The following is a 25,672-nucleotide window of genomic DNA, read 5'->3' as shown; positions in this document are numbered from 1 at the left end:
GCTTGTTTTAAGTGTGTTTGTTTCAATATTGCAAGTCAGCTAAAACACTTTTATCTGGATTTTTAAGATCTTAACACTACTAGTTCATAAGCACGAAATGAGTTCTTTTGCATTCAGAGAAAGTTGACCTAACAATCCACATTTCCTGCTGCTGTTGCTCCTCTGAGTGATTATGGCAGAACTGAGTATTCTTAGGTTTTTTATTAAGCAACTTGTCTTTTCAAATTCAATGTGTCTTAGTCTAGGTTAGTCAGATCAGTGTCTTTTCACACTTTTGCTCTTAGCAATCTGTATTTGTATCCTCACTTTTCACTTTCCTGCTCTCTTTATTTATTTGTTTTTGCGACAAAGTCTTACTCCATCACCCAGGCTGTAGTGCAGCGGCTCCATCTTGGTTCACTGCAACCTCTGCCTACCTGGTTCAAATGATTCTCATATCTGAGCTTCCCTAGTAGCTGGAATTACAGGCACGCACCACTGTGCCTGGCTACTTTTTGTATCTTTAGTAGAGACGGAGTTTTGCCATATGGGCCAGGCTGGTCTTGAACTCCTGACACCAAGTGATCCGCCTGCCTTGGCCTCCCAAAGTATTGGGATTACAGTCGTGAGCCCCCACACTCAGCCTGCTCTTTTTTAACTTTTTTATTTATATGGTATTCAATATGGTAGCCACTAGTCATATGTTGTTATTTAAGTTTAAAATGAAATAAAAATACATTTCAACAACCACACCATTGTATTAGTATAGAGAGAGAACATTTCCATTATTGCAGAAAGTTCTATTTGACATTACCGTTCTTTGCAGTAACTATCATGTTTTCATTAGTTAACCTGTGTGTCTCTCTTTCCAATGTTGTTATTCCTTGTCCGTGTTCTTTATCTCTTTGGTGGCCTTCCTGACTTACGACCTTCTTGCATCCGTTTCAGTATCATGTTCTTCTCGGTATTGCTTTGCTAATTTACTACCAATCTCATCTTATATACTTGCCTTTTAAAGCTTTGTTATAGACTATCCATGTCCACCCATGTTTCCCACTCTTCTCTCACATGTGTTGGTTAAGGGTCATCTCTCTCTGCCTAGAGTATGTCATGGTCAGTCTTTTATTTCCCTCTTTTTTTTCCTGAAGTAGCTTCCATTTCTTTCAAGCCTTACATCTTTGCAGTTCATATTTCTCCTCAGCTTTCTGTCTGTTCTCCTTAATGATCTCCTCCTTTAGTTTATGCTGGATTTGCAATCTGCTGAACCCGTTAGCACTTAATTGTCTTATCTTGTTGACATGTCTTGAGAGTTTTGTTTACTGTGTGCTAGGTACTTTATGTATATGAACTCATTTATTAATAGTTCTTGAGTAGTAGGCATTATTATCCTAATTTTGCAGATGAGAAAATCATCTCAGATAAGTTAAATAACTTTACCAAAAGTTATGAAGTTAGTGGCACAATCCAAAGTCAGTTCTGACTGACTCCAAAGCATTGTTCACAAACTGCTGCGTTCCCTGTCACTGAGCACGTAATATGCACTGAATAAATAAGATACTTATTTTTTGGTACTGTTTTTGTTGGTAACCAATTCTGTGTATGTGGAAAAAATAGTTGTGGGTAAAAATCAGGCTTCATCAATAATTAAAATGATGAGAAAGCCATACTAATTATAATAGGTCAAATGAGAAATGTGGCAGAAGAAGGGTATATAGCTTAACTGAAACTAGTGACTGTCAGACTTGCATTTTTAGGTGTTTCTCACTTATTTCTTTTCAAGTAATTTTGTATACTTTGTTTCTGAAGGTAGAGATTTCAAAGTTGTATTCTAACTTTTTTTTTTTTTTTTTTTTGAGACGGAGTCTCATTCTATTGCCCAGGCTGGAGTGCAGTGGTGCGATCTTGGCTCGCTGCAAGCTCCGCCTCCTGGGTTCACGCCATTCTCCTGCCTCAGCTGCCCAAGTAGCTGGGACTACAGGTGCCCACCACCACGCCTGGCTACTTTTCTGTATTTTTAGTAGAGACGGGGTTTCACCGTGTTAGCCAGGATGGTAATCTCCTGACCTCATGATCCGCCCGCCTCGGGCTCCCAAAGTGCTGAGATTACAGGCGTGAGCCACCGCACCCGGCTGTATTCTAACTTTTAAAACACCCTGATCTTGATTTGGTGGTGAGCCCATTTTATGAGGTAACGTCCTAACCCATTCCCACCACCCCTTATAACTTTTAACATAAACTGTTTTGCGGTACAGTTTATATCAGTGTACCTATTTAAGCGCACAGTTTGATGAGTTTTGACAGCTGTGTAATCACCACTCCAGTATATAGAACTTTTTTTTTTTTTGTGATGGAGTCTTACTCCGTCTTCCAGGCTGGAGTGCAGTGGCCTGATCTCGGCTCACTACAACCTCTGCTTGCTGGGTTTAAGTGATTCTCCTGTCTCAGCCTCCCGAGTAGCTGGGATTACAGGTGTGCGCCATCATACCCAGCTAATTTTTGTATTTTTAGTAGAGACAGGGTTTCACTATGTTGGCCGAGCTAGTCTCGAACTCCTGACTTCAGGTGATCCACCCTCCTCGGCCTCCCAGAGTTTTGGGATTACAGGCGTGAGCCTATAGAACTGTTGTTTTTTTTTTCGGAGACGGAGTCTCGTTTTGTCACCCAGGCAGGGGTGCAGTGGCACGATCTCGACTCACTGAACCCTCTGCCTCCTGGGTTCAAGTGATTCTCCTGCCTTAGCCTCCCGAGTAGCTGGGACTACAGGCGCATGCCACCATGCCCAGCTAAATTTTTGTATTTTTTTAGTAGAGACGGGGTTTCACCTTGTTAGCCAGGATGTTCTCGATCTCCTGACCTTGTGATCCCCCCGCCTTGGCCTCCCAAAGTGCTGGGATTACAGGCGTGAGCCACCATGCCTGGCCAGAACGTTTTTATATGTTGCTTTGTGTTCTTTGTTAGGTAGCTCACCCCACTCTGCTGCTGATCTGCTTTTTGTCTTTAGAGATTAGTTTTGCTTGCTCTATAAAAAGTTGACATAATTAGAATCATACAGTATGCACTCCTTTGTTTCTGACATTTATTTTTGTTGTGGTACATTACACTCAAATTAGAAATCCTAACTCAGGCTTCACCCAATCCCTACCCCAACCCAACATTAAAGCACATGACTTTCTGAATGTTTGCTCCCTTTACAAGTTTTAAAATATATTAGTTGTTACAGATTATACAGATTTATAGTGCATGCATGGAACCATGTCTTAACGTATGTGCATGGAACCATGTCTTAACGTGTTTCCTCTTATAATGCTTTTTCTTGATGCAAATTTCGTGGAGATTTCTTCAAGATGATTTTATGTCTGTAATATCCTAGCTTCATTATGAATTTAAGTAATCTAGTCATTCAAGATAAGGTGTAGATTTTAAGTGTGTCTGCCAGTGCCTTAAGGACAAAATATAGTAGGTATGGAAAAGATAGAAATCAAATTAAGTCATTTTTTTATTAGCCTAGTGTAATACGCATATAATCCTAACAATTGGCAAAATAGCAAGTACAAATGTTTCATCTCTTGTCAGGCATCTGGTTGACTTTGAGATTTTGATGGTAGAGTTATTAATACACATATTTAAAACCTGATGCATGAGCTTATTTTCCTATTGATAGAATGCTTAAATTACAATGAAAATTAAACTTAAATAGCAATTTTGAACTATGTGCAAAATTTTACAATTCTGTTTGTAAAGTGATGCGGATATTTGTAAAGTCTAAGCAAATTGTTTGGTTGAGTTCCTGACCATAAATGCTTTACGATAATTTTTTAGGTATATTTGATTTCAAAAATTTTATGCTGGTTTTTAAACTTAACTTCAACCAATGACTTTTCTTTCCTTTTTCTCAGAGTCTCCACAGCCTATTGGCTCACTTGGACATGATGCTGACTTGAGGCGGCAGCAGCAGGATACCTGTAACTCCGGCATTGCTGACATCCATAGGCTGTTTAATTGGTTATCAGAAACACTAGCAAATGCGCGCCATTCTGATGCATCTCTGACAGACACAGTCAACAAAGCCTTAGGATTGAGCACTGATGATGCCTATGAAGAGCTGAGGCAAAAACATGAGTATGAGTTGAACTCTAACCCAGATAAGAAAGAATATGAGCAGCCTACTTGTGCAAAAATTGAAAATGCACAGTTTAAGGGTACTCAGAGCTTATTACTAGAAGTTGATGCAACATCTAAGTATTCTGTTGCTATTTCTACCACCGAAGTGGGCACTGACCATAAGCTGCATTTGAAAGAAGTAAGCATATAGCTGTTGGTTATCTTTGTGTTTGTGAGTGTGTGTGTGAAAGAGGTGCTGTGAGTGTGCTTCAGGGAATGATTTTTTTCTTTGAAAAAGAAATAAAATGCACTTTTGAGTAAAGGTGCCTGTCTAGGATGGTACTTCCTAAGTTATTCCTTGTTACAAAGAGATAAATGCTGAAATAGTTTTCCTTCCTTCCTTAGAAGCTTAATATATTGTCTACAGTTTACTTGTGATAAAGCTAAGGTGGAACAATCTATTAATATTTGTCAGAAATGGCTTATTGGGAGTTAATTCCTTATTGTTTCATAATAAAGTTGAATTATCAAAACATTGGCTTTCTGCTGGCACTAACAGAGAACCCAAAGGTGAGACAGGTGAGGATACCAGTCTCAATACAGCAGTGTAACAAAGTTAAGTACTTGGTATTTCTTATGCAAATAGGAATGGGACATAAGTAGCCTTTAGGATTACTTCTGAAGTGACTCGCAGCTTTGCTTATTGGAGTGTTCAGTATATTTATGATATATGTTCGGAGTGCTGGTTTGTAGCTGAGAAGTAGCCTTATCTCCCTTAAGTAGTCACTGCGTCACTGGGGAATAGTTCTAGGATGGCACCATATTCCTATGGGCTTACTTCTTCATTTACTGTCTCCATTTTCTGTTCCCTGCCTTTGTTTAAAAGTTGTATGCATGTCCCCATTCTTTCTCCATGTCGTTTTGGGATATTTATTTCAAGGGGAAGATGATGACAGGAAGCTTATTTGTTGGGGTATGTAAGGTAGGCACTGAGGAACTAACCTGTATTAATATTTTCCTGATAACTTTTGTATTTTAAATCAAGTTGATGGGGGGCGGGGGCACGATGCGCACCTAGCACACCACCGATTTTTATAACTAAAGTTTTAATGGAGCACAGCTATGTCCATTTGTTTAGGTATTGCGTGGTAGACTTGAGAGTCTGGCCTGCAAAGCCTAAAATATTTACTGTTTGGCACTTTAGCATAAAAGTTGACCAATCCCTGTTCTAAATTAACATAAAATTAAGTTTTGAGGGAAAAGTTATGTTTTGAGACTAGAGTGTAACTTTACCATGTTGATTTTACACATTTGTAATATTTAGATTGAAGCACATGAATTTACTGTGGAAAAAAGTTTATTCTTGACATTAAAATGAATTGAAAAGAAAGCTATTGACTGTGTACTTTGATTTTTAGGATCCAAATTTAATTAGCGTGAATAATTTTGAAGATTGCAGTTTGTGTCCCAGTGTTCCCATTGAACATGGATTTCGTAGACAACAGTCTAAGTCAAATAATGTTGAAGAGACTGAAATACATTGGAAACTGATACCAATTACAGGTAAGAAAAGTATACTTAGACTTCGGTTTGCTTCATTTTACTTTGAGACCAGTTTCCTGAAGGTTTCCATCTGTTCTGGATTTCACTCTTGGGTCACTAGGTGCTTCATCTTACTTGGCGCTGATACCTTCAGTGTCTTATTTAAGTAATACGATGTAATACTTAAGTAATACGAAGTAATACTGAGTGTTGCTGTTCTTGGTCAGCATCAGCAAGCACCGGCAAAATCACCTTAAAAACAGGGATTTAAGACACACTGTCTCTGTGGAGTTTAGCATGCAGACTGCTGAATGAAGACTGTTGGCAGAAACTGAGTTTTTGATAAGCTGAGGTAGCTGCAGAGATAAAATGGTGCTCTTTGGACAATCAATTAAATGTTGTCTTCTCAAACTTACTGAACTTCACTGTAACAAGCTGTCATCTAGTAAGTGATAATGTTGAGGTTCATCTATTAGAAATTTGATTTCTTAATGCTGGATTATCTTAAATAAATTGGATTATCTTAGAGAATGGCCTTAATGATCACATGAAAATGTTATTGAACTATGAGGCAAAAAGTTTAGCAGATGTTGAAATATTTTTTTTTTGGTAGCATCCTGATTTCTCTGTGCAAACACGCACATACAAACACACAAATACATACACTTAATATACCAAGTTCTTTTTCTTAAATATTTTTGGAAATATTTTCAGGGTATATGTCTTTTCCAGTCTTACATCTTTAACCTTTTAGATGTAAGCAAACAACTTTTTGTTACAAAGTAGACTGGCCTATGAACTAGACTAGAACCTGCTGAGACTTCCGAGGACTCAGAAGAATTTATAAAACTTTATGAGTTCCCATGGGCTTTAGCAGTATCTTCTACTTAACACCTTTCTGGAGGGCAAGCGGCCTGTAGGTGATGATAGAAGGAACCTAGTATTGTTTTATGAGGTGGAAATACCAGCTTGAGTGGGAGAAACAAAAGAAGTAGTTGATACAAGAAGGTTATCCTAACCGTTTCTCATTTAGACACCTTCATACTTGGTGTTGGGTCATTTGAAGGTACAGTGTCTTAAGTGTTGATATTCCATCATCACAAGTATGACCCTTCAGATTATTTTAGGCAGAAGAAGGAATGCTTGCATTTGTTATCACTTGGGGTTGTCTGAAAGGTGCTTAGTAGGTATCACTAATGTCTGAAGAGAGTCTAATGGATGCTTTCCCTCAGGAGGGAATGCAAGAAGCCCAGAAGACCAGCTGGGGAAACATGGTGAGAAACAAACATCAGGTGAGAAGGCTTGCTTTGCTTTTCTTCCCAGTGTGCCCTTCTTCAGAATTGCTACTTGCATTTCTGATACTCCATCAATAAGGGCATTGACTTAAATTTTTTTAATTACAGAAAATTTGGACACTACCATATTTATTTTTATGTAAATCATTACTTGAATTGTATCCAATATTCTTACTATAGTGTTCAAATAAGTCACCGAATATTTATATAGATTAAGTTTTCTTCACACATAGTAGAGTCTATCTTACAGTATGATTTGGAAAGACCGGAATACATTCCTAAACCATTTGTGCAGTATATCTTATGAGAAGCTCTTTTTTTTGTTTTTTTTTCGTTTTTTTTTGAGATAGAATCTTGCTCTATCACCCAGGCTGGAGTGCAGTGATGTGAGCTTGGCTCGCTGCAAGCTCTGCCTCCCAGGTTCAAGCAGTTCACCTTTCTCAGCCTCCCAAGTAGCTGGGATTACAGGCGCATGCCACCATGCCCAGCTAATTTTTGTATTTTTAGTAGAGACGGGGTTTCACCATGTTTGCCAGGCTGGTCTCAAACTCCTGACCTCCGATGATCCACCCGCTTTGGCCTCCCAAAGTGCTGGGATTACAGGCTTGAGCCTCTGCGCCTGGGTTTCTTTTTTTAAAATTTTTCAAAAATAGCCAAGAGGGGAAGCCATTTATATTTGAGGTATACTGTTCATAGTCTTAACCTAGTTGTTCTGATTGTAAAGCTGATTTCTGCAGGTACTTTAAATAAGAGATTAAGAAACTTGGATTTCAGAAACAATTGCAGATATTACTGATTAGCTAGTTGGCAGTGGGTACCTAGGAGATAATCTTTGAGCTTTGTGGATTCAGCTTCTCTGCAGATGGTCTTGCTTATAGTTTGGTGGTGATATTTTTTATATTTTCTTTCAGTTTTACTGTATCTGTCTCAGAAATTAAAGTGTTGTTTTTTTATTTGAAAGAAATACGAAATGATTTTCTTACTACATCTTTGTAGTAATTTCTTTGCTTTGGGAGTTGTTTCTTCCCTGACCCCCCGCCAATTAAAGTTACTAGCTTCCTTCAAGAAAATCTTTACCATCTCCTAGGAAAATTATGGTTTAAAAAAAGAAACCATGAACAACAGATATATAACATAGAGGAAAGTTCACAAATCTTTTTTTTTTCTTTTTTCCTCTGATACAGAGTCTCTCTCTGTCGCCCAGGCTCTAGTGCAGTGGCATGATCTTGGTTCTCTGCAACGTGTGCCTCCTGGGTTCAAGCGATTCTCCTGCCTCAGCCTCCCAAGTAGCTGGGATTACAGGCATGTGCCACCACACCCAGCTAAGTTTTATATTTTTAATAGAGACAGGGTTTCACCATGTTGGCCAGGCTAGTCTCGAACTCCTGACCTCAAGTGAGCCACTGAACCTGGCCACAGATCTTTATTGTACAGCTTTTTGAAATTTTACATATGTATATGACCACCACCCAAATCAAGGTATAGAACATTTCTAGCATCCTAGAAGATTTTCTTCCGCATTCTCCTAGTTAGTACTCTCCTTATTCCCAAGTAATTGCTAATCCAACTTCTTTTACCATATATTAGTTTTGCCTGCTGTTGAACTTAGGGTAATTAGAGCCTACTCATGTCGTCTCTCATGTTTGGTACTTTCATGCAATATTATGTCAGGACGTGATCAATGTTTTGCATCTATCAATAATTCTTTTCTCATTAAGAATAGTAGAATAGTTTTTTTTTTTTTTTTTTTTTTTTGAGTCTTGCTCTGTCACCCAGGCAGGAGTGCAGTGGCGTGATCTCGACTCACTACAACCTCTGCCTCCTGGGTTCAAGCGATTCTCCTGCCTCAGCCTCCCGAATAGCTGGGAATACAGGCGCGTGCCACCATGCCCAGCTAATTTTTGTATTTTTAGTAGAGATGGGGTTTCACCATGTTGGCCAGGATGGTCTCGATCTCTTGACCTCGTGATCTGCCTGCCTCATCCTCCCAAAGTGCTGGGATTACAGGCGTGAGCAACCGTGCCCGGCTAGTAGTAATCTTTCTTATGCTTCAGAATGTGACATCTGACTGATGCTACCTTTAGAGAACTCACTACTCCCCTTTCACTTAAAAGTTAAAATACTGCAATTATTTAATGGCAGTAAGTTAAAAAAAAACAAAAACAAAAACGTGGTGGCTCATGTTTGTAATCCTAGCACTTTGGGAGGCCAAGGCGTGCGGATCAGGAGGTCAAGACATTGAGACCATCCTGGCCAACAAGGTAACAACTTGTCTCTACTAAAAATAAAAAAGTTAGCTGAGCGTGGTGGCTTGCACCTGTAGTCACAGCTCCTCGGGAGGCTGAGGCAGGAGAATTGCTCGAACCTGGGAGGCAGAGGTTGCAGTGAGCCGAGATCGCACCCCTGCACTCCAGCCAGGTGGCAGAGCGAGACTCTGTTTAAGAAAAAAAAAACAACAAAAGCATTATTATAGATTGACATGTATGGTGTTTTCAATCACTTATAGATGGAGATCTTTTCAAAGTAATTACGTTTTTTTTTCCTTTTTTTTGTGCAACAGAATCTTGCTCTGTTGCCGAGGCAGGCTGGAGTGCCGTGGTGCAATCTTGGCTCACTGCAGCCTTCGCTTCCTGAGTAGCTGAGATTACAGGTGCCCACCACCACGCCTGGCTAATTTTTGTATTATTTTTTAGTAGAGATGAGGTTTTACCATGTTGGCCAGGCTGGTCTCGAACTCCTGACCTCAGGTGATCTGCCTGCCTTGGCCTCCCAAAGTGCTGGGATTACAGGCATGAGCCACCGCACCTGAGCAGTTAAGTTCTTAATAAAATCATACAGGGAAATTTGTGCAAAATAAAATTAGGTTGTGATTATTTATATTTTATAAAGGGTTATATTTGGTTTAGAGGTTTTTAATTATGGAAAATTCTCCATGTAGATTTAAGTTACATTGCAGGTTAAAAATATTCCCTTTATTTGTAACCCTTCAGGAGTAAACTTACTGGTTGGTTGTTTAGCTGTACATTTTGGGAGCCACTGTTTCATTTAAAGTAATAAATAGCCGGATGTGGTGGTATGCACCTGTAGTCCCATCTGCTTGGAAGACTGAGGCAGGAGGAATTGAGGCCAGAAATTCAAGGCCAGTCTGGGAAACATAGTGAGGCCCCATGTCTAATAAATAATTCAGAACTTTTTAAATTAAGGTAGTTCTCCCCAACCCATATGTTTTAGGAGATGCAATTCAACATTTTTTCTTTGAATATATCAGATATTTGACATGATACATAATTCAAGAAGTCTAAAAATACTTCAGAAAGTAATACTACCCCAGCCCAGGTCACTTAGATTCTAAATCCCTGTATATTAGCCATGGTTACCAATTTCTTGTGTATCCTTCCAGACACTTTATATGTACTAAACCACATTTTAATGTTGCAGATTTAAGATATTCAGGATATTTAGTATTCCTAATTATCTTATGGAACTTGGATTTTCTGGTTTATCAATTTCATACAGTTCTAATTCTTATCCTGGCACGTTGGATATTTTGTTCCCCTCTCACCTCCGCCTACAGACCCACCTTGGGTCTTTTCTCTGTGCTGACAAATTGCCTTTGCAATAGTTAATGAGTGTACTGGTTCAGGATAACCACCAGGATTGGTAGAGAATGTCATAAGCTGACTCCTAGTGAGTCTATTTAAACCTTTTCTAGTGTGATGAGTGTGAGCAAAATCTTTACTGTAGGTTTGAAAACTACCTGTACCTGGACTTCCTGATTTAGAGGCACCATTTCCTATACTACAGCAGCAATTTGTTAGGGAATGTTGGCCAAGGCTTAAGGAAAATCAGTAATTTTTTAGCAGGTAAAATTGTGTATAGGTCTTCTAAGCAAAGATCATGAGTTTTTTCTTTTCCTAAAATATAACACTAAAATTGAAGTTAAATGTTTTTCAAACCCTTGTTGCTTAAAAATGGAATTTGGGTTCCCTTTTTCAAACATTTCAAAAACATACTTTGTTTGAATTTAGGATTTTTTTGGGGAAAGTTGATCTTTTGGGTTGAGCTATTTGTCAAGAGTGAAAGGTTTTAATCCCATTAGTATCAGCTAACCATAGTATCAGCCAACCTCTGTATCTCAAATGAGGTATAGCTATCCTCTTTTCTCTTAGAATTATTTCCAAACAAAAGGAAAATATTTATGAAAGGACTGTCAAAAGTGTGCAGCTGTGAAATATATTCTTCTCTTATTATTATTTGTTTTATTTCCTGATAAAATGAAGTCCCTGACATTACAGGAAGTCTACTTAGCAACCTCATAAATGAGAACAAGTCTGAAAGCAGATACAAAATTAATTATCCTAGATCCTAGATGCAACTTTTAACTTGACAGTTATTCCCACAGCATTTCTGTTTGGTATTCTTAAAATTGTCTTACACTCAGAATTCTCACTAAGGGGCCATTACCATAGTAGATATTACTTGGCAAATAATAAATACAGGGATTGAGCAAGCTGATGCAACTGACCATCTTGATTAAAACGTGTATTAAACTTAGATCTACAGAATGGTAGGGAGGCAGAAATAAGCAAATGACTTAATTTGTATTGATGCCAAATTGGTGTTTGCTTGAACACTTCAAAATGGCAGAGTTGTTAACACTAGCTACAACTCTTAAGGACCATCCCATAAGTAGGGCACATAGGGCATAGAATTCATACCAGAATTTTAGGATTTTATTTTACTTTCTAATATATAATTAGTTCTTAATGTGTGTTAACCCTTTTTTTCCCTCCAATTTAAGGGTCTGTGTTTTCATATGTTATATTTTTGGATTGCTCTTATAATAATGAACTCTTCCTGTATAGGTATGAAATCACCAGAAGAACAACTGGTGTGTGTGCCACCACAGGAGGCCTTTCCTAACGACCCCCGGGTAATAAATAGACAGAGAAGTTCTGATTACCAGTTTCCATCCTCTCCATTTACAGACACACTAAAGGGCACCACTGAGGATGACGTGTTGACAGGTCAGGTGGAGGAGCAGTGTGTGCCAGCAGCAGAGGCAGAGCCGCCTGCAGTGAGCGAAACCACAGAGAGGACAGTGTTAGGAGAGTACAATCTCTTTTCTAGGAAGATAGAAGAGATTTTGAAGGAAAAGAATGTTTCATATGTCAGTAGAGTTTCCACACCTATCTTTACAACACAAGAGAAGATGAAACGGCTTTCCGAGTTCATATATTCTAAGACTTCCAAAGCTGGTGTGCAGGAGTTTGTAGATGGTTTGCATGAGAAGCTAAATACTATTATTATTAAAGCATCAGCCAAGGGTGGGAATTTGCCACCAGTCAGTCCTAACGATTCTGGTGCTAAGATAGCATCGAATCTTCTGGAAAGGCATGTCATACCAGTTTCCTCAAGTGACTTCAACAATAAACATCTCCTTGAGCCACTGTGTAGTGATCCTTTGAAAGACACCAACTCTAATGAGCAGCATTCCACTTCGACTTTGAGTTTAACTGAAGTAGAAATGAACCAGCCTCAACATGCCACAGAGTTAACGGTGACTTCTGATCATACTGTACCTGGTGATATGGCCCGGGAACCAGTAGAAGAAACAACAAAATCCCCCAGTGATGTAAACATTTCTGCTCAACCGGCTCTTTCAAATTTTATAAGCCAGTTAGAACCTGAAGTATTTAATAGTTTGGTTAAAATCATGAAAGATGTCCAGAAAAATACTGTGAAATTTTATATTCATGAAGAAGAAGAGAGTGTGCTCTGTAAAGAAATAAAGGTAACTAAACGAGAAGGTAATAGTAATGCTGTACAAACTTCTCTTGTTGGTGTGACCTGTATAAAATGGAAGTTTTTTGTGTTTAAATGTTTACCATAGGCCAGGCATGGTGGCTAATACCTGTAATTCCAAAACTTGGGAGGCTGAGGCAGGAGGATTGCTTGAGGCCAGGAGTTCATGACCAGCCTGGGCAACATAACAAGACTTTGTCTCTTAATAACAAAATAGGTGTGGTGGCACTCTACTGTAGTCCCAGCTGCTTGGGAAGCTCAAGTGGGAGGGTCAGTTGAGCCCAGGCATTTGAGATTACAGTTAGCTATGATTGTGCCAGCTTAGGTGACAGAGTGAGACCCTGTCTCTCAAAATAAATAATAAAAATAAATGTTGATTGTATATCTTCATAATTTAACTCAGGGTGGAATAAAACAGTGGTAAGTCCAAGTAAATTCAGAACTTGGGGTCTAAATATGTTAGAATTTAGAATCTTGTTTTACAGTGTCATTTATGCACATACCTTTTAAACTGTTGATTTGAAGGTTTGAAGTATTTCTTGGAATTATTTTTTTATTTTTATTTTTTGAGATGGCGTCTCCCTCTGTCGCCCAGGCTGGAGTACAGTGGTGTGATCTCGGCTCACTGCAACCTCTGCCTCCCGAGTTCAAGCAGTTCTCCTGCCTCAGCCTCCCGAGTAGCTGGGATTACAGGCATGCAACACCATGCCCAGCTAATTTTTTTTTTTATTTTCAGTAGAGACAGGGTTTCACCATGTTGGTCAGGCTGGTCTGGAACTCCTGACCTTGTGATCCACCCGCCTCAGCCTCCCATAGTGCTGGGATTACAGGCGTGAGCCACCATGCCTGGCCATTTCTTGGATTTTTAATGAAGAGGAAGGAAAAACACAGAGAGGAAAAATTAAGTTGCCAGGGTTTATCTCATGGGATTTGATCAATCACATAGAAAAACAAACTGCCCAGGGTTGGCCTAATGATAAACTTTTGGTATTTCTTGATACCTTAGCCATGTTACATTCCCTTTATCCTTTATTGATCAAGAAACCTGATAATCTTGAAAGACTACTCAGTCACGAAAGATTTCTCACTGTGAGGTGTATTTTTTCTACCGAAGCTGCAGACTAATATTTCAGATATTTGGTTGAAACACACAGATGGCCAGGCGCTGTGGCTCACGCCTGTAATCCCAGCACTTTGGGAGGCTGAGGTGGGCGGATCACGAGGTCAGGAAATCGAAACCATCCTGGCTAACACAGTGAAACCCCGTCTCTACTAAAAGGACAAAAAAATTAGCCGGGCGTGGTGGCAGCTTCCTGTAGTCCCAGCTACTTGGGAGGCTGAGGCAGGAGAATGGCGTGGACCCAGGAGGCGGAGCTTGCAGTGAGCCGAGATTGCATCACTGTACTCCAGTCTGGGCAACAGTGCAAGACTCCGTCTCAAAAAAAAAAACAAACAAAAAACCACACATGCCTTTCTGTGTGTCTGTATGATAGAGATAGATATGTAAGTTTGTTACCAGTAGGTAGGTAAATGGTAACACATTGGAGCAATTGTATTAGTGGTGTAATATTAAAATTAATACTCAATAAATTATGGGATTTTAATTCCTCAAGGGAATGCCTAAGATTTTGAAATAAATGCCTGCTCTCATTTATGGAGTTTACTTACCATGACTGGAATTTCATTAGAGGAATCAGAGGGACCATGGGCTTTATAGCTACTAACATGTCCTAAGCCTTTTGTCAGTTTGGGCATCTCTGAGGTCAGCGTGTTTCGTGTGACGTCACCTGGTCAAGACCTGAAGAACATAGAAAGGACATGAGTCAGAGTACTCTGTTGGGCTTTCCTTACTGATTCCTAATGGTTTCTTGGGAAAATGAAATGAGACTTCTAGGAATTCCTTGGTTGCATTGACTGAATGTAGAGTTTCTCAACTTTTCCCCACCAGCCAGCAATAAGTTCCCAAGCACAGTACTCTTTGGGGGCATAGCTGCATATTGGTTTGGGGCTAGATGACAGAATAGGTTGCGCCCAGTTCCAAGCGTGCTTAGCATAATTCCAACTCCCTCCACCCCTATACCCCCAACCCCCTGCTCCTTTTTAAAAAAGATTTGTAACACACCTATTTGACATTTTAAAAAATTTATTTAGTGAGATGGAGTTTTGTTCTTGTTGCCCAGGCTGGAGTGTAATGGCACTGTCTTGGCTCACTGCAACCTCCACCTCCTAGGTTCAAGCAATTCTCCTGCCTCATCCTCCCAAGTAGCTGGGATTACAGGCACCCACCACAACGTCCAGCTAATTTTTTGTATTTTTAGTAGAGACGGGGTTTCACCATGTTGGCCAGGCTGGTGTTGAACTCCTGGCCTTAGGTGATGCGCCCGCCTTGGCCTCCCAAAATACTGGGATTATAGGCGTAAGCTATCGCACCCAGCCGTGACATTTAGATTACGGGGATAGGAGATGCATTTCCTAATGAAATGTGCTTTTAATTTTTTCTGGCATAGAACAAGTCATTTCTGTCATTTATATAGAATAAAAGAGCATTCTTTGTTTTACGAATCTGATAGAAAACCAGGTTGAAACCTTAATTCTTTTAATCAATATCCATTGGAAATATTCCAGCAAAAATACTACAGTAAAAGACTTTATGAATAAAAATGGAAACTTTAAATATTTCTGGAGTCAAACTGATTTATTATATGAATTAAACTCTCTTATTTTAAATCAACTTAAAGCTTCTTAATGTAAGAAGACATCAAAAATTACCAGGAGGGAGGCTGAGGCACGGGTGGATCATGAGGTCAGGAGATCGGGACCATCCTAACACGGTGAAACCCCATCTCTACTAAAAATACAAAAAATTAGCCAGGCATGGTGACGGGCACCTGTAGTCCCAGTTACTGGGGAGGCTGAAGCAGGAGAATGGAGTGAACCTGGGAGGCAGAGCTTGCAGTGAGCCAAGGTAGCGCCACTGCACTCCAGCCTGGGTGACAGAGTAAGACTCCATCTCAAAAAAAAAAAAAAAAAAAAAATCAGCAGGCATGTCAGATGGTAATTTACCTTTTCATTAACTGACTAAGCTGGTCTGAGATCTGCCCAAAAGTTCCAGAGCTTGGATCAAAATCAATGTAGAAGGTGCTGCTTTAGCACAACATCCTCCTCTTTGGGGTGACACTTTAGGCAGCTGTTGAAAGAGCAGTAGACAGGTTGTCAGGTGAGCTGGGTTTTTATTATAGCTGTCTGACCAGCTGTGCTGACATTAAAAGTAATCTCTGAAATGAGGAATATGACCTCCAGGATCTTGCAGTTTACTTCAGTGTTTCAGGATTCCACCAGCAAGCAGAGAGCAAAGGGAACTCTGCATGGAAGTCTGCCTGTGTCTTGTGAAAGGCAGTACCATGTTCACCAGCATGGAGGAAGAAGAGCTATTAGTTGGGAGAGTCTACTTTGAAGACAGAAACTTGACAGAAATGGCCTATTAGTATGTCAATACCATTGTACATAATGAAGGTCTATATAAATGCTTTTTGAGCTGTTGTGAATTAAAGGAGCTATGGTTGTGAAAGTTCTTAACTCTGAAGGCGTTTATCCCAGTTAATACTGCTGCAAATAACCAAGGGCCTGCTTAGAATGGAAAGGAAAATGGGAGCTAGGGAGTGGTTAATGATTAGACTCTAGGTTGCCTTAAAGTGTTTCTAAGGTATTACAGGCAACCTAGAGTCTAATCGATTATTAATCTCTATAATAACTAAAGGAGCTGGGTTAAGAACCTGGCCTAATTAACAGTTCTTTCTGTTACTCTCACACTGTTAATTAGCTGGCTTTGCATAGTGCTGTAACATAGTGACCATGTGATTGGTGAAGCTCTGTAACATTGTGACTGTGATTGGTGAAGCTCTGACCTTTAGATTGCTCTTCTAGAAAATAAAAGTGGATTTGGGCCATGTGCAGTGGCTTATGCCTATAATCCCAGCACTTTGGAAGGCCAAGGCAGGAGGATCATCAAACCCAGGAATTTAAGACCAGCTTGGGCAACACAGCGAGACTCTCTTACAAAAAAAAAAAAAAAATTAGCCTGGTGTGGTGGTGTGAGCCTAGTGCCACGTATTCAGGAGGCTGAGGTGGGAGGATTGCTTGAGCCTGGGAGGTCAAGGCTGCAGTGAGCTGTGATCATTCCGCTGCACTCCAGCCTGGGAAACAGTGATAGCCTGTCTCCAAAAAAAAAAAAAAAAAATTGATTTGATGGTCTGTAAGGTCTCTTAGAGTGTAAATTCATTCATTGTTAATAATGTCCTAGTAGTACTTAAGCTTATCAGTTTATCTTGCATTTCTGGTATTAAATTGATGTTTACAAAAAAGCATTTTAATATTGATTTAGTTGTTTTTCTTTAACAGGAATATCTTATCAAATTAGGCAATACAGAATGTCATCCAGAACAGTTTTTGGAAAGAAGATCAAAATTAGATAAACTATTGATTATTATTCAAAATGAAGACATTGCAGGTTTCATTCACAAGGTAGACTATTAAGTCAAATTCACTACTTACTTTGGTTTTAAAAACTCCCTTATTTTAAAATCTTGCTGTCTGGCAGACTAGTGTTTTTAAAATAAGCTTTAAAGGAGAGTAAACTTAAGGACCCATCTATGAATCAGCTTGTGAGATTCAAGTTTGTACCTCTGCAAAGTTTTAAATTGCTGCACATCACGGATCTTCCCTGTCACTCAAGTAGTCAAGACTAATAAGAGTACTGAATCCTTGAATGCCATTGGGTCTGCTGACTGACTACTTAATGTTTTCATCTTCATTTGTATGTCCTAGGAAAAACCTATTTGTGCTCCATCTTTGTCAGACCAGTCCCCTTTTCCCTTATATTTTGAGGTATCCCATCTAGTCTTAGGAGCCCTATCTCACATCTTACATCTTGGATGCCTTTCCTGATTGACTGTTCCAGCACATAGGCTTTTTCCTTCATCTGAATTCTGACTGTACTCACAGGTTATAGAGAGGTCAGCTTTTGTCCATTTTGTGTTTTCAGGTCTATTGTAAGCTGCTTTAGTGGTCTCTGATAGGTCCCAGTACATAAATGTTGGTTTATATATTGGGAAATAATGTTGAGAATATTATTTGTGTGTGTGGCTTTCCAGAGGCAATCTACTAATACAGATGAGCCATAATGCATTCTGTTAGACTTCTTGTAGGTTCCTTCACACTTGAGTCTATCACTTCATTCCCTCATCCATCTGTTTCTCTTTTTATTTTGGGATTTAAACAGATACCTGGCTTGGTGACTTTAAAGAAGCTCCCCTGCGTTAGTTTTGCTGGTGTTGATAGCCTGGATGATGTTAAAAATCATACATACAATGAATTATTTGTATCTGGAGGTTTTATCGTATCTGATGAATCAATTCTAAATCCAGAGGTTGTCACAATTGGTAAGGTGTGATGTTCTTTTGAGCACATAACTCCTCTTCTGACTCTAATACTTTTTAATGTACTGTCCATTTATTCTGCCATTCACAGATAACTAGTACATTTCAGTCTTTTCCTGAGCTTTTATTACCTCAAATTTCTTTCCCCTTCTCTTAGACCAATAATTTTCTCTAAATCTGGTGTAAAGCAAGGCTTTCTGCCCCTGCTGCAGTTGAATCACTTCTTGTATTACTGTCATCAACATGTTCTTTTGTATGTAGATGTTATATTCTTAGAGCTTTAGGCATGTATAGATGTGTCTCCCTTAGACAAAGAGAAATGAAAAGAGTACATAGGAAAGTAGGTATTTCTACATAATATGAAAAAGCACTTCTTGCATAATTCACTTGTGGAATGATTATTTATTGAATTAAAAAGGAACTTCATTATTTCTAACAGAGAACCTTAAAAATTTTTTGACATTCCTTGAAGAACTTAGTACTCCAGAAGGAAAATGGCAATGGAAAGTCCACTGTAAATTTCAGAAGAAACTAAAGGAACTAGGCAGGTAAGCTTTGAAACATAACTATATAATGGTTGTTGATTTTAACATTGTACTCATATTTCTCTATTCCCATGTTTGTAGATTATGGATGTTCTTCATTTTTCACAGATGTCCATAGCCAGTCATAATGGAGTATAGATACTAAATTATTCTTGCCTTTATAAGAGGAAGCAGTATTTTTATGTAGAAGTTTGGTGAAGTTCTTGTTATGTGCATAGGTAAAATTTGTTTAATCTTTGCCATTTGTGGATTTAGAGTAATCATCCAAATGGAATGATCAGCATTTTTCTCTTTTTTCTTTTTTTTTTTTTTTTTTGAGATGGAGTTTTGCTCTTGTAGCCCAGGCTGGAGTGCAGTGGGGCAATCTCGCCTCACTGCAACCTCCGCCTCCTGGGTTCAAGCGATTCTCCCACCTCAGCCTCTCAAGTAGCTGAGGTTACAGGTGCCTGCCACCATGCCCGGCTTATTTTTGTATTTTTAGTAGAGATGGGGTTTTACCACATTGGCCTGGCTGGTCTTGAACTTCTGTCCTCAGGTGATCTGCCCGCCTTGGCCTCACAAAGTGCTGGGATTACAGGCGTGAGCCACTGTGCCCGGCCAGCATTTTCCTTTTTTAACTGAACTGTATGTTCCAACTACATCAGACCCTCTCTGAGCCAACTGACTACTTTGTAGGTAGCTAATAAAATTACATATATTTGGACAAGGATTAATCTTGACCTGGTGAAGTGATTTGTGAGTAGGACATCAATTCATGTATATATAGGTAATTTCTAACATGCATGGGAGTCACTTCTTCAAGTGTGATCTTTGGAACACTAGTCACTTGAGAGAGTCCATAAATGATTGTGGTAATCAGGCACATTTGGGACACTATATCCTACTAGTAAAGTCTATAAAATGTATTTACACATTAAAGGATATGAAGAACTCTAGTTAAAAGAATTGTTTTACATTGTGTTAATCATTATTTCCTTAAACTTAGACCACAAAATTTTATTTCTTAAAGTATGACATTCCATGGTATACTTTTCAGGAAAGTTAGGCTTAAATAAGTTTTGAGTATTTAATTCTTTGTAGCAATTCACTTTTAAAAGCTTATCTCCACTTGTTGCTTGTCCCTTGCAATATAGAAACAGCTTAGAGCCGGCCGGGCATGGTGGCTCATGCCTGTAATCCCAGCACATTGGGAGGCTGAGGCAGGCGGATTACGAGGTCAGGAGATTGAGACCATCCTGTCCAACATGGTGAAACCCCGTCTCTACTAAAAATACAAAAATTAACTGGGTGTGGTGGTGTACGCCTGTAGTCCCAGCTACTCGGGAAGCTGAGGCAGGAGAATCGCTTGAACCCAGGAAGTGAAGGTTGCAGCAAGCTGAGATTGCACCACTGTACTCCAGCCTGGCGCCAGAGCGAGACTCTGTCTCAAAAAAAAAAAAAAAGAGTTTAGAGCCATAATAGTGTACTTTTTTTTTTTTTTTAAGAGACTTTAGTTCTTGTTGCCCAGACTGGAGTGTAATAGTGCAGTCTCAGCTCACTGCAACCTCTGCTTCCTGGGTTCTAGTGATTCTCCCGCCTCAGCCTCCCAAGTAGTTGGGATTACAGGCATGAGCCACCTCATCCGGCTAATTGTATTTTGAGTAGAGATGGGGTTTCACTATGTTGGCCGGGCTGGTCTTGAACTCCTGACCTCAGGTGATCCAACTGCTTTGGCCTCCCAAAGTTTTGGGATTACAGGCGTGAGCCATCAGGCCTGGTCTGTATATTGTATTTTTTGAAGGAAGGATTTATACTTTTTTTGTCCTTTTAAGTCCTTCATTAAAGTTCAAAATTGATAGAGGTAATCATACTTTAAGTAAGTAGAATAATCAGCTGAGATTTTAGCCTAAGCTGTATAGCTGGCCCTGAGGCCTTGCGACCAAGAAACCCCTTTCTTTCTTTCCAAAGAAGCACGCTCGTACATCAGGCAGAGAGCTAAAGCAGTGCAGTTGTCATTAGTTGCCTCAATGGAAGAAATTGAATTTTAATCTACAGCAGAAATTTCCATACTAAATTTTAGAAGTACAGATCCAGATACTGAACTGCTTAATTTCACAGATTGAATGCTAAAGCTCTAAGTCTGTTGACGCTTCTGAATGTCTATCAGAAGAAACATCTGGTTGAAATTTTGTCATACCACAATTGTGATTCACAAACTCGAAATGCTCCAGAATTGGATTGCCTTATCAGACTTCAGGCTCAGAACATACAGCAACGACACATAGTCTTTTTAACAGGTAAAGAGAGCACTCCTAAGCTTTCTATTATGAATATAGGAATGTGGATGAAAGGATTTTATGGGGCTGTGGTGGGTATCGCTAAGCTTTGATTCTGAAAATGTGAAGGAAAGGATTTTGTGAGGGCTGGGGCTGTCTACATTTTGAAGGGTTTCATACATGAAACGTTTTTTCTTAATTTAGAGAAGACCATCAAGATGCTTTCCAGTTATACAGATAATGGAATAGTGGTTGCAACTGCTGAAGACTTCATGCAAAACTTTAAAAATCTTGTGGGCTATCACAACTCAATCACAGAAGAAAACCTTCCACAGCTTGGTGCTAATGAGAATCTTGAGTCCCAGTCAGGTAACTTTTCAGTGGTTTTCATTTTCTTTAACGCAGACAGTAAAAGAGGAATGGTTTTGTTCTGTTACCAAATAATGAAATGACTGTTTTGAAACCACTCGCCTCAGTATAAACAGTCATAGGGAAAGTGTTTGAAGACATTTATCATTCTAATACTTAGCATGCACAAGATCTGCTCATTTATTATACTGTAGCCAGTCTAAGTTGTTAGTTATTATAGATTATGCATTTCTATCTATATTGTAGACAATGCATACTATGGAGTATGCATTTTCTCTTCGAGGGTTTGTAAGCATTATTGGTTACTATTGTCAGCAAAGGGGTTATATTAATAAAAAGGTAGGAAACCATATATGGCGATTCAGCATTGAGCTGCTAGACCTCCCCACATGTATAAAGCAGTTTAATTGCAAGATAGTAGAGCTGTCATAGCTTTAGTCTTTCGTGAGATGGCCTCTGCTTTGGTTCCAGGTTCTATGTGAAATGAAAGATGTACTTTTGTTTTGGATGAAAAAAAGCAGAAATGATCATTCAGTAGTGCTAACCAGTTTAGTAATCCAGTGAAGCTAGATGTCAAAAAATTTTATTTTATATTTGTCTTGTCAAATACTGAATTACCGTATAACTTTAGATGCTGTTTTGACATTAACCCCTTTGGAGCTGGGAGTTGGGATTTCCCAACATTAAACGTGAACACATTTCGCAGAAGCTTTTAGCATCGGATTATCTGGACATTCACATCTAGTGTGAGTGTTGTGACTAAGTGAACTTGTGGCAGAAGACCAAGCTTTAAGGGATTGTGGACTTGCAGACCCTGACGCGTTATATTGTGTGAGTAGTGTATAATTTTAAAACGTAAACAAACTGTGTATTTCAATAGAGGAGGACTTTTTGTTTTTTAAATGTAGCTCTTTTAGAAAACGATGAAAAGGATGAAGAGGATATGTCTCTGGATTCAGGGGATGAAATCTCACATATAGAAGTATGCAGCAATTTTCATTCAGAAATATGGGAGAGAGAGACCAAAGGATCACGTGGAACAGATCAAAAAAAGAATACTCAAATTGAGTTGCAGTCGTCTCCTGATGTGCAAAACAGTTTATTAGAAGATAAGACTTATCTTGATTCTGAAGAGAGAACTTCTGTTGATATAGTATGCTCTGAAGGAGAGAACAGCAATTCAACAGAACAAGATTCATATAGTAACTTTCAGGTTTATCATAGTCAATTAAATATGTCCCATCAGTTTAGTCATTTTAATGTTCTCACTCATCAGACATTTTTGGGGACACCATATGCCCTTTCATCAAGTCAGTCTCAAGAAAATGAAAATTACTTCTTATCTGCTTATACTCAAAGCTTGGATAGAGATAAATCTCCACCTCCCTTAAGTGGAGGGAAAAGTGATTCTTCCAGGCCATATTCACAAGAGAAATAACTATAGTAACTTTTTTTTTTTTAAAATAGATTGTTGTGGACTTTGTTTATTAACAATTTATATTTCATTCTCTAAACAAAAGGTTCTTGTTCTTTCTCAAATGTTTTTTCTTTTATTTAAATCATGATGGTCTGTAACAGTTGAAGCATCTAAAAATTGAAATAAATATATATTTTTAACATATATTGTACTTGAATTATCTCATGTTGGCACTTCTGAGTTTTACTTTTGTATGTTACCTGTAGTTAGGCTTCAAATTGAAGCCTGTTTTATGTGTAAAATCAGATGCTTGCAGGAGGACGGTAAACAGCAAAGGCTTTACTTCTTTTGCTCTAATGTCACCTGATACAAAGTACTTTTGTTGAAGTGAATTATTTTGATTTAGGCTTTTGTATAGTGTTTTTACACAGGTATAAGCCAGTAATAGCAGTGTTAATATTTACAGGATTTTGGCTCAATACCTCAAGATTTAACAGTGCAGTTTCATTTAGATAATAAACTATGTACATAGGACACATTTTTTATCTCTAGGCTTAGTCACGTAAAAACTGCCTATTGCTAAAATTCCGGTAACTTCGAGAGCATTCGATTTTTCAGTACTTGTGCAATCCTTGATTTAATGAAATTAACGTTTATATTTCAAAAGATAGGCTTCTGTTTATCAATGGCATTGAACAATTTGATTTTTAAATTAGTTTTAGCAATATTGAAGTATAATGGAAATATATTTTTGAGGTGGTCTTAGTAGTAATTACCATTTGTTGAACACATTAGTGCTATACTAGAAAGATACAGTGGAGATAGCTTTCAAACCTACATCTATTCCTAACTACTGCCTCTAATACTAATTACTAACTTGTTGCTAATGCTAACTTATAAAAATGTTTTTGAAAATTGCAATTTCTACAAATGTCATAAAAGCAGGATTTAGAGAAGAAAACAATTTCCACAGAAGCTTAAATTGAATTTGTTATTTTAGTAAAGTTATATAGAGTTATGGGTCTAGACGTGTTAATAAGTTAGATAGAACTTTGGCACTTTAGAACAAATGCATGAGTGGTATTTCACTTAATAAGTTACATAAAAAGTGTGAAAGAACACTGTGAGGTCCCAGGAACGCCAGACTATATTAAGGTAAGTAGTGTTTTTTTTTATAGGGCTTCAATACTCAGGTGGTGACAGAGCAGAAGAACATGTTTTTTTTACTACTAAGCTTTTACAAAAGTATCTGTTTTATTGTATAGAACAAGTACAGCATTTTACTACATAGTATACAAGTTTTTAATGAGCATTTAAAAAAATAAAATCTAGGCTATTTGAAAAATACCGTTGAGCCAGTGAGCACATTTTATAATTTGGAAGACACAAATCAAATGTGAATGATTTGATTTTCTACATTTAAAATGAAGAACCAAAATTATCTTCTTGATTTTCAGCTAAAGGCAGGAGACTACTTTCCAACTCCTTTTGCTTCTGGAGAAGGCCCTGAAATCACATTGATATATGTTAGTAAAATGTGCACACCTGACTTGCAATGTTGTGTTAAACTAGAATTCTATTCACTTGGAAAACATATTGCTTAGGATAAAATTGTCATTCAACAATTTTTCAGAAATGCTTGTACTAGACCACTTCATTTGGATATATAGCTATCACATTTGTAAGATTGTATTTTTAGCATAAAAATCAGTAGGGATGAGAATTTTCTTAAAAATCAAGCCTCCAAAACTATGGGGGTAAATGAAGTCATTCCCTCTCCCCCAATCCACCCCCAACTGCTCTTAGATACTAGGAGGCGTCTCTCTTAACATACATACAGTGTTTGTTTTTTTTGTTTTGTTTTGTTTGAGACGGAGTCTTGCTGTGTTGCCCAAGCTGGAGTGCAGTGGTGCGATCTCGGCTCACTGCAAGCTCCGCCTCCCAGATTCACGCCATTCTCCTGCCTCCCAAATAGCTGGGACTACAGGCACCCACCACCACACCCAGCTAATTTTTTGTGTTTTTAGTAGAGACAGGGTTTCACTGTGTTAGCCAGGATGGTCTCGATCTCCTGACCTCGTGATCCACCTGCCTCGGCCTCCCAAAGTGCTGGGATTACAGGCTTGAGCCACACTGCGCCTGGCCAGCATCCAGTGTTTATCTTGACTGTCCTAACCTTACCTTAGATGCTAATAGAAGGGTCCTGCTGAAATAACACTGGGCACTATATTTGTGGGTAAATGTGTACATCATATTCCTTTCTCTTTATCTCACAATTTTTGTCTCCACTAAGCAAGAAGTAAATTAACACTTTGTCACTCTAAAGAAATAATTTATGTAAAACTCTTAGTAATCCTGTTTGTCTTCAAATGAGTAAATAGACCAAAGGGGACAATTTTCTAGTTCTGTAGAGGGAAGACATCTGAGTCAGCATTTTGAAATGCAGAGGGTATTGGTACATGATGACATGGAAAAGGGCACTTATAAACAACACAGCTTATTCTTCCCTGAGTACAGAGTATATAGTGAATCAAAGCTAACTACAGCCATTCTTTTTAAAGCCCAAGGGATGGAGCAAAGATTGTAAGGATGTCACCCGTTTTAATCAGAGAGTAAAATAATGAGAAGTCACAATAGTTTGGGAGAAAAAGTAATCTGGTGAGTAAGGTTATACGTATAATTTCATACTGAATTTATTACTATTTGGGATGTACGTCAATATTCTAAACACTGCCAACACGTCAAGTTTTTTTAAAAGCCACATATTGCTAAGAATTTGTTAAAGCGTAACTGTATTTTTTGTTTTAGGGACTTATTGATGTTTTGCCGTTCCAATGTATGCATTTTTTTTACTCAATAAACTTGTCTTAATTTTGGAACTGTCTCATGATTTCGTACTGGAAAGAACTACTCAAAGACGGCAATGTAA

At 38.6% G+C, this 25,672-nt stretch overlaps 2 protein-coding genes across 24 annotated transcripts in view; one reads left to right on the top strand and one right to left on the bottom strand.

Moving 5' to 3' along the window:
• The window catches only part of TASOR (transcription activation suppressor), a 64,151-nt gene extending 38,533 nt beyond the window's left edge, over positions 1-25,618 (top strand). The window contains exons 15-24 of one of the 5 annotated variants that reach the window (XM_050778505.1): positions 3,876-4,279; positions 5,499-5,643; positions 6,855-6,914; positions 11,906-12,711; positions 17,121-17,243; positions 18,001-18,160; positions 18,597-18,705; positions 20,800-20,978; positions 21,162-21,326; positions 22,235-25,618. In XM_050778505.1, coding sequence (XP_050634462.1) covers positions 3,876-4,279; positions 5,499-5,643; positions 6,855-6,914; positions 11,906-12,711; positions 17,121-17,243; positions 18,001-18,160; positions 18,597-18,705; positions 20,800-20,978; positions 21,162-21,326; positions 22,235-22,764 — 2,681 coding nt within the window. In that variant the 3' untranslated portion in view covers positions 22,765-25,618. Of the gene's footprint in view, positions 1-3,875; positions 4,280-5,498; positions 5,644-6,854; positions 6,915-11,782; positions 12,712-17,120; positions 17,244-18,000; positions 18,161-18,596; positions 18,706-20,799; positions 20,979-21,161; positions 21,327-21,957 lie in introns of all 5 variants that reach the window. The other 4 variants (XM_050778508.1, XM_050778503.1, XM_050778507.1 and 1 more) reach the window with 4 other exon arrangements.
• CCDC66 (coiled-coil domain containing 66) overlaps positions 12,737-25,672 on the bottom strand; it is a 68,241-nt gene continuing 55,305 nt past the window's right edge. For 6 of the 19 annotated variants that reach the window (XR_007723136.1, XR_007723142.1, XR_007723140.1 and 3 more), the window contains 3 exons: positions 15,786-15,909; positions 14,391-14,520; positions 12,742-13,578 (listed from right to left, as the gene is read on the bottom strand). Coding sequence is in view for 5 of the 19 variants with exons in the window: in XM_050778509.1 (XP_050634466.1) it covers positions 15,793-15,909 (117 nt within the window). In the remaining 14 variants the exon portion in view is untranslated. Of the gene's footprint in view, positions 13,579-14,380; positions 14,521-15,785; positions 15,910-24,021; positions 24,250-25,672 lie in introns of those variants that run through there. The other 13 variants (XM_050778510.1, XM_050778513.1, XM_050778512.1 and 10 more) reach the window with 7 other exon arrangements.

This window comes from Macaca thibetana, chromosome 2 (assembly GCF_024542745.1).
Source record: "Macaca thibetana thibetana isolate TM-01 chromosome 2, ASM2454274v1, whole genome shotgun sequence".
In the NCBI taxonomy this organism is placed as follows: Eukaryota; Metazoa; Chordata; class Mammalia; order Primates; family Cercopithecidae; genus Macaca; species Macaca thibetana.
Note: the sequence above shows the minus strand (reverse complement) of the source record. Positions and strands in the feature narration are given on the sequence as shown.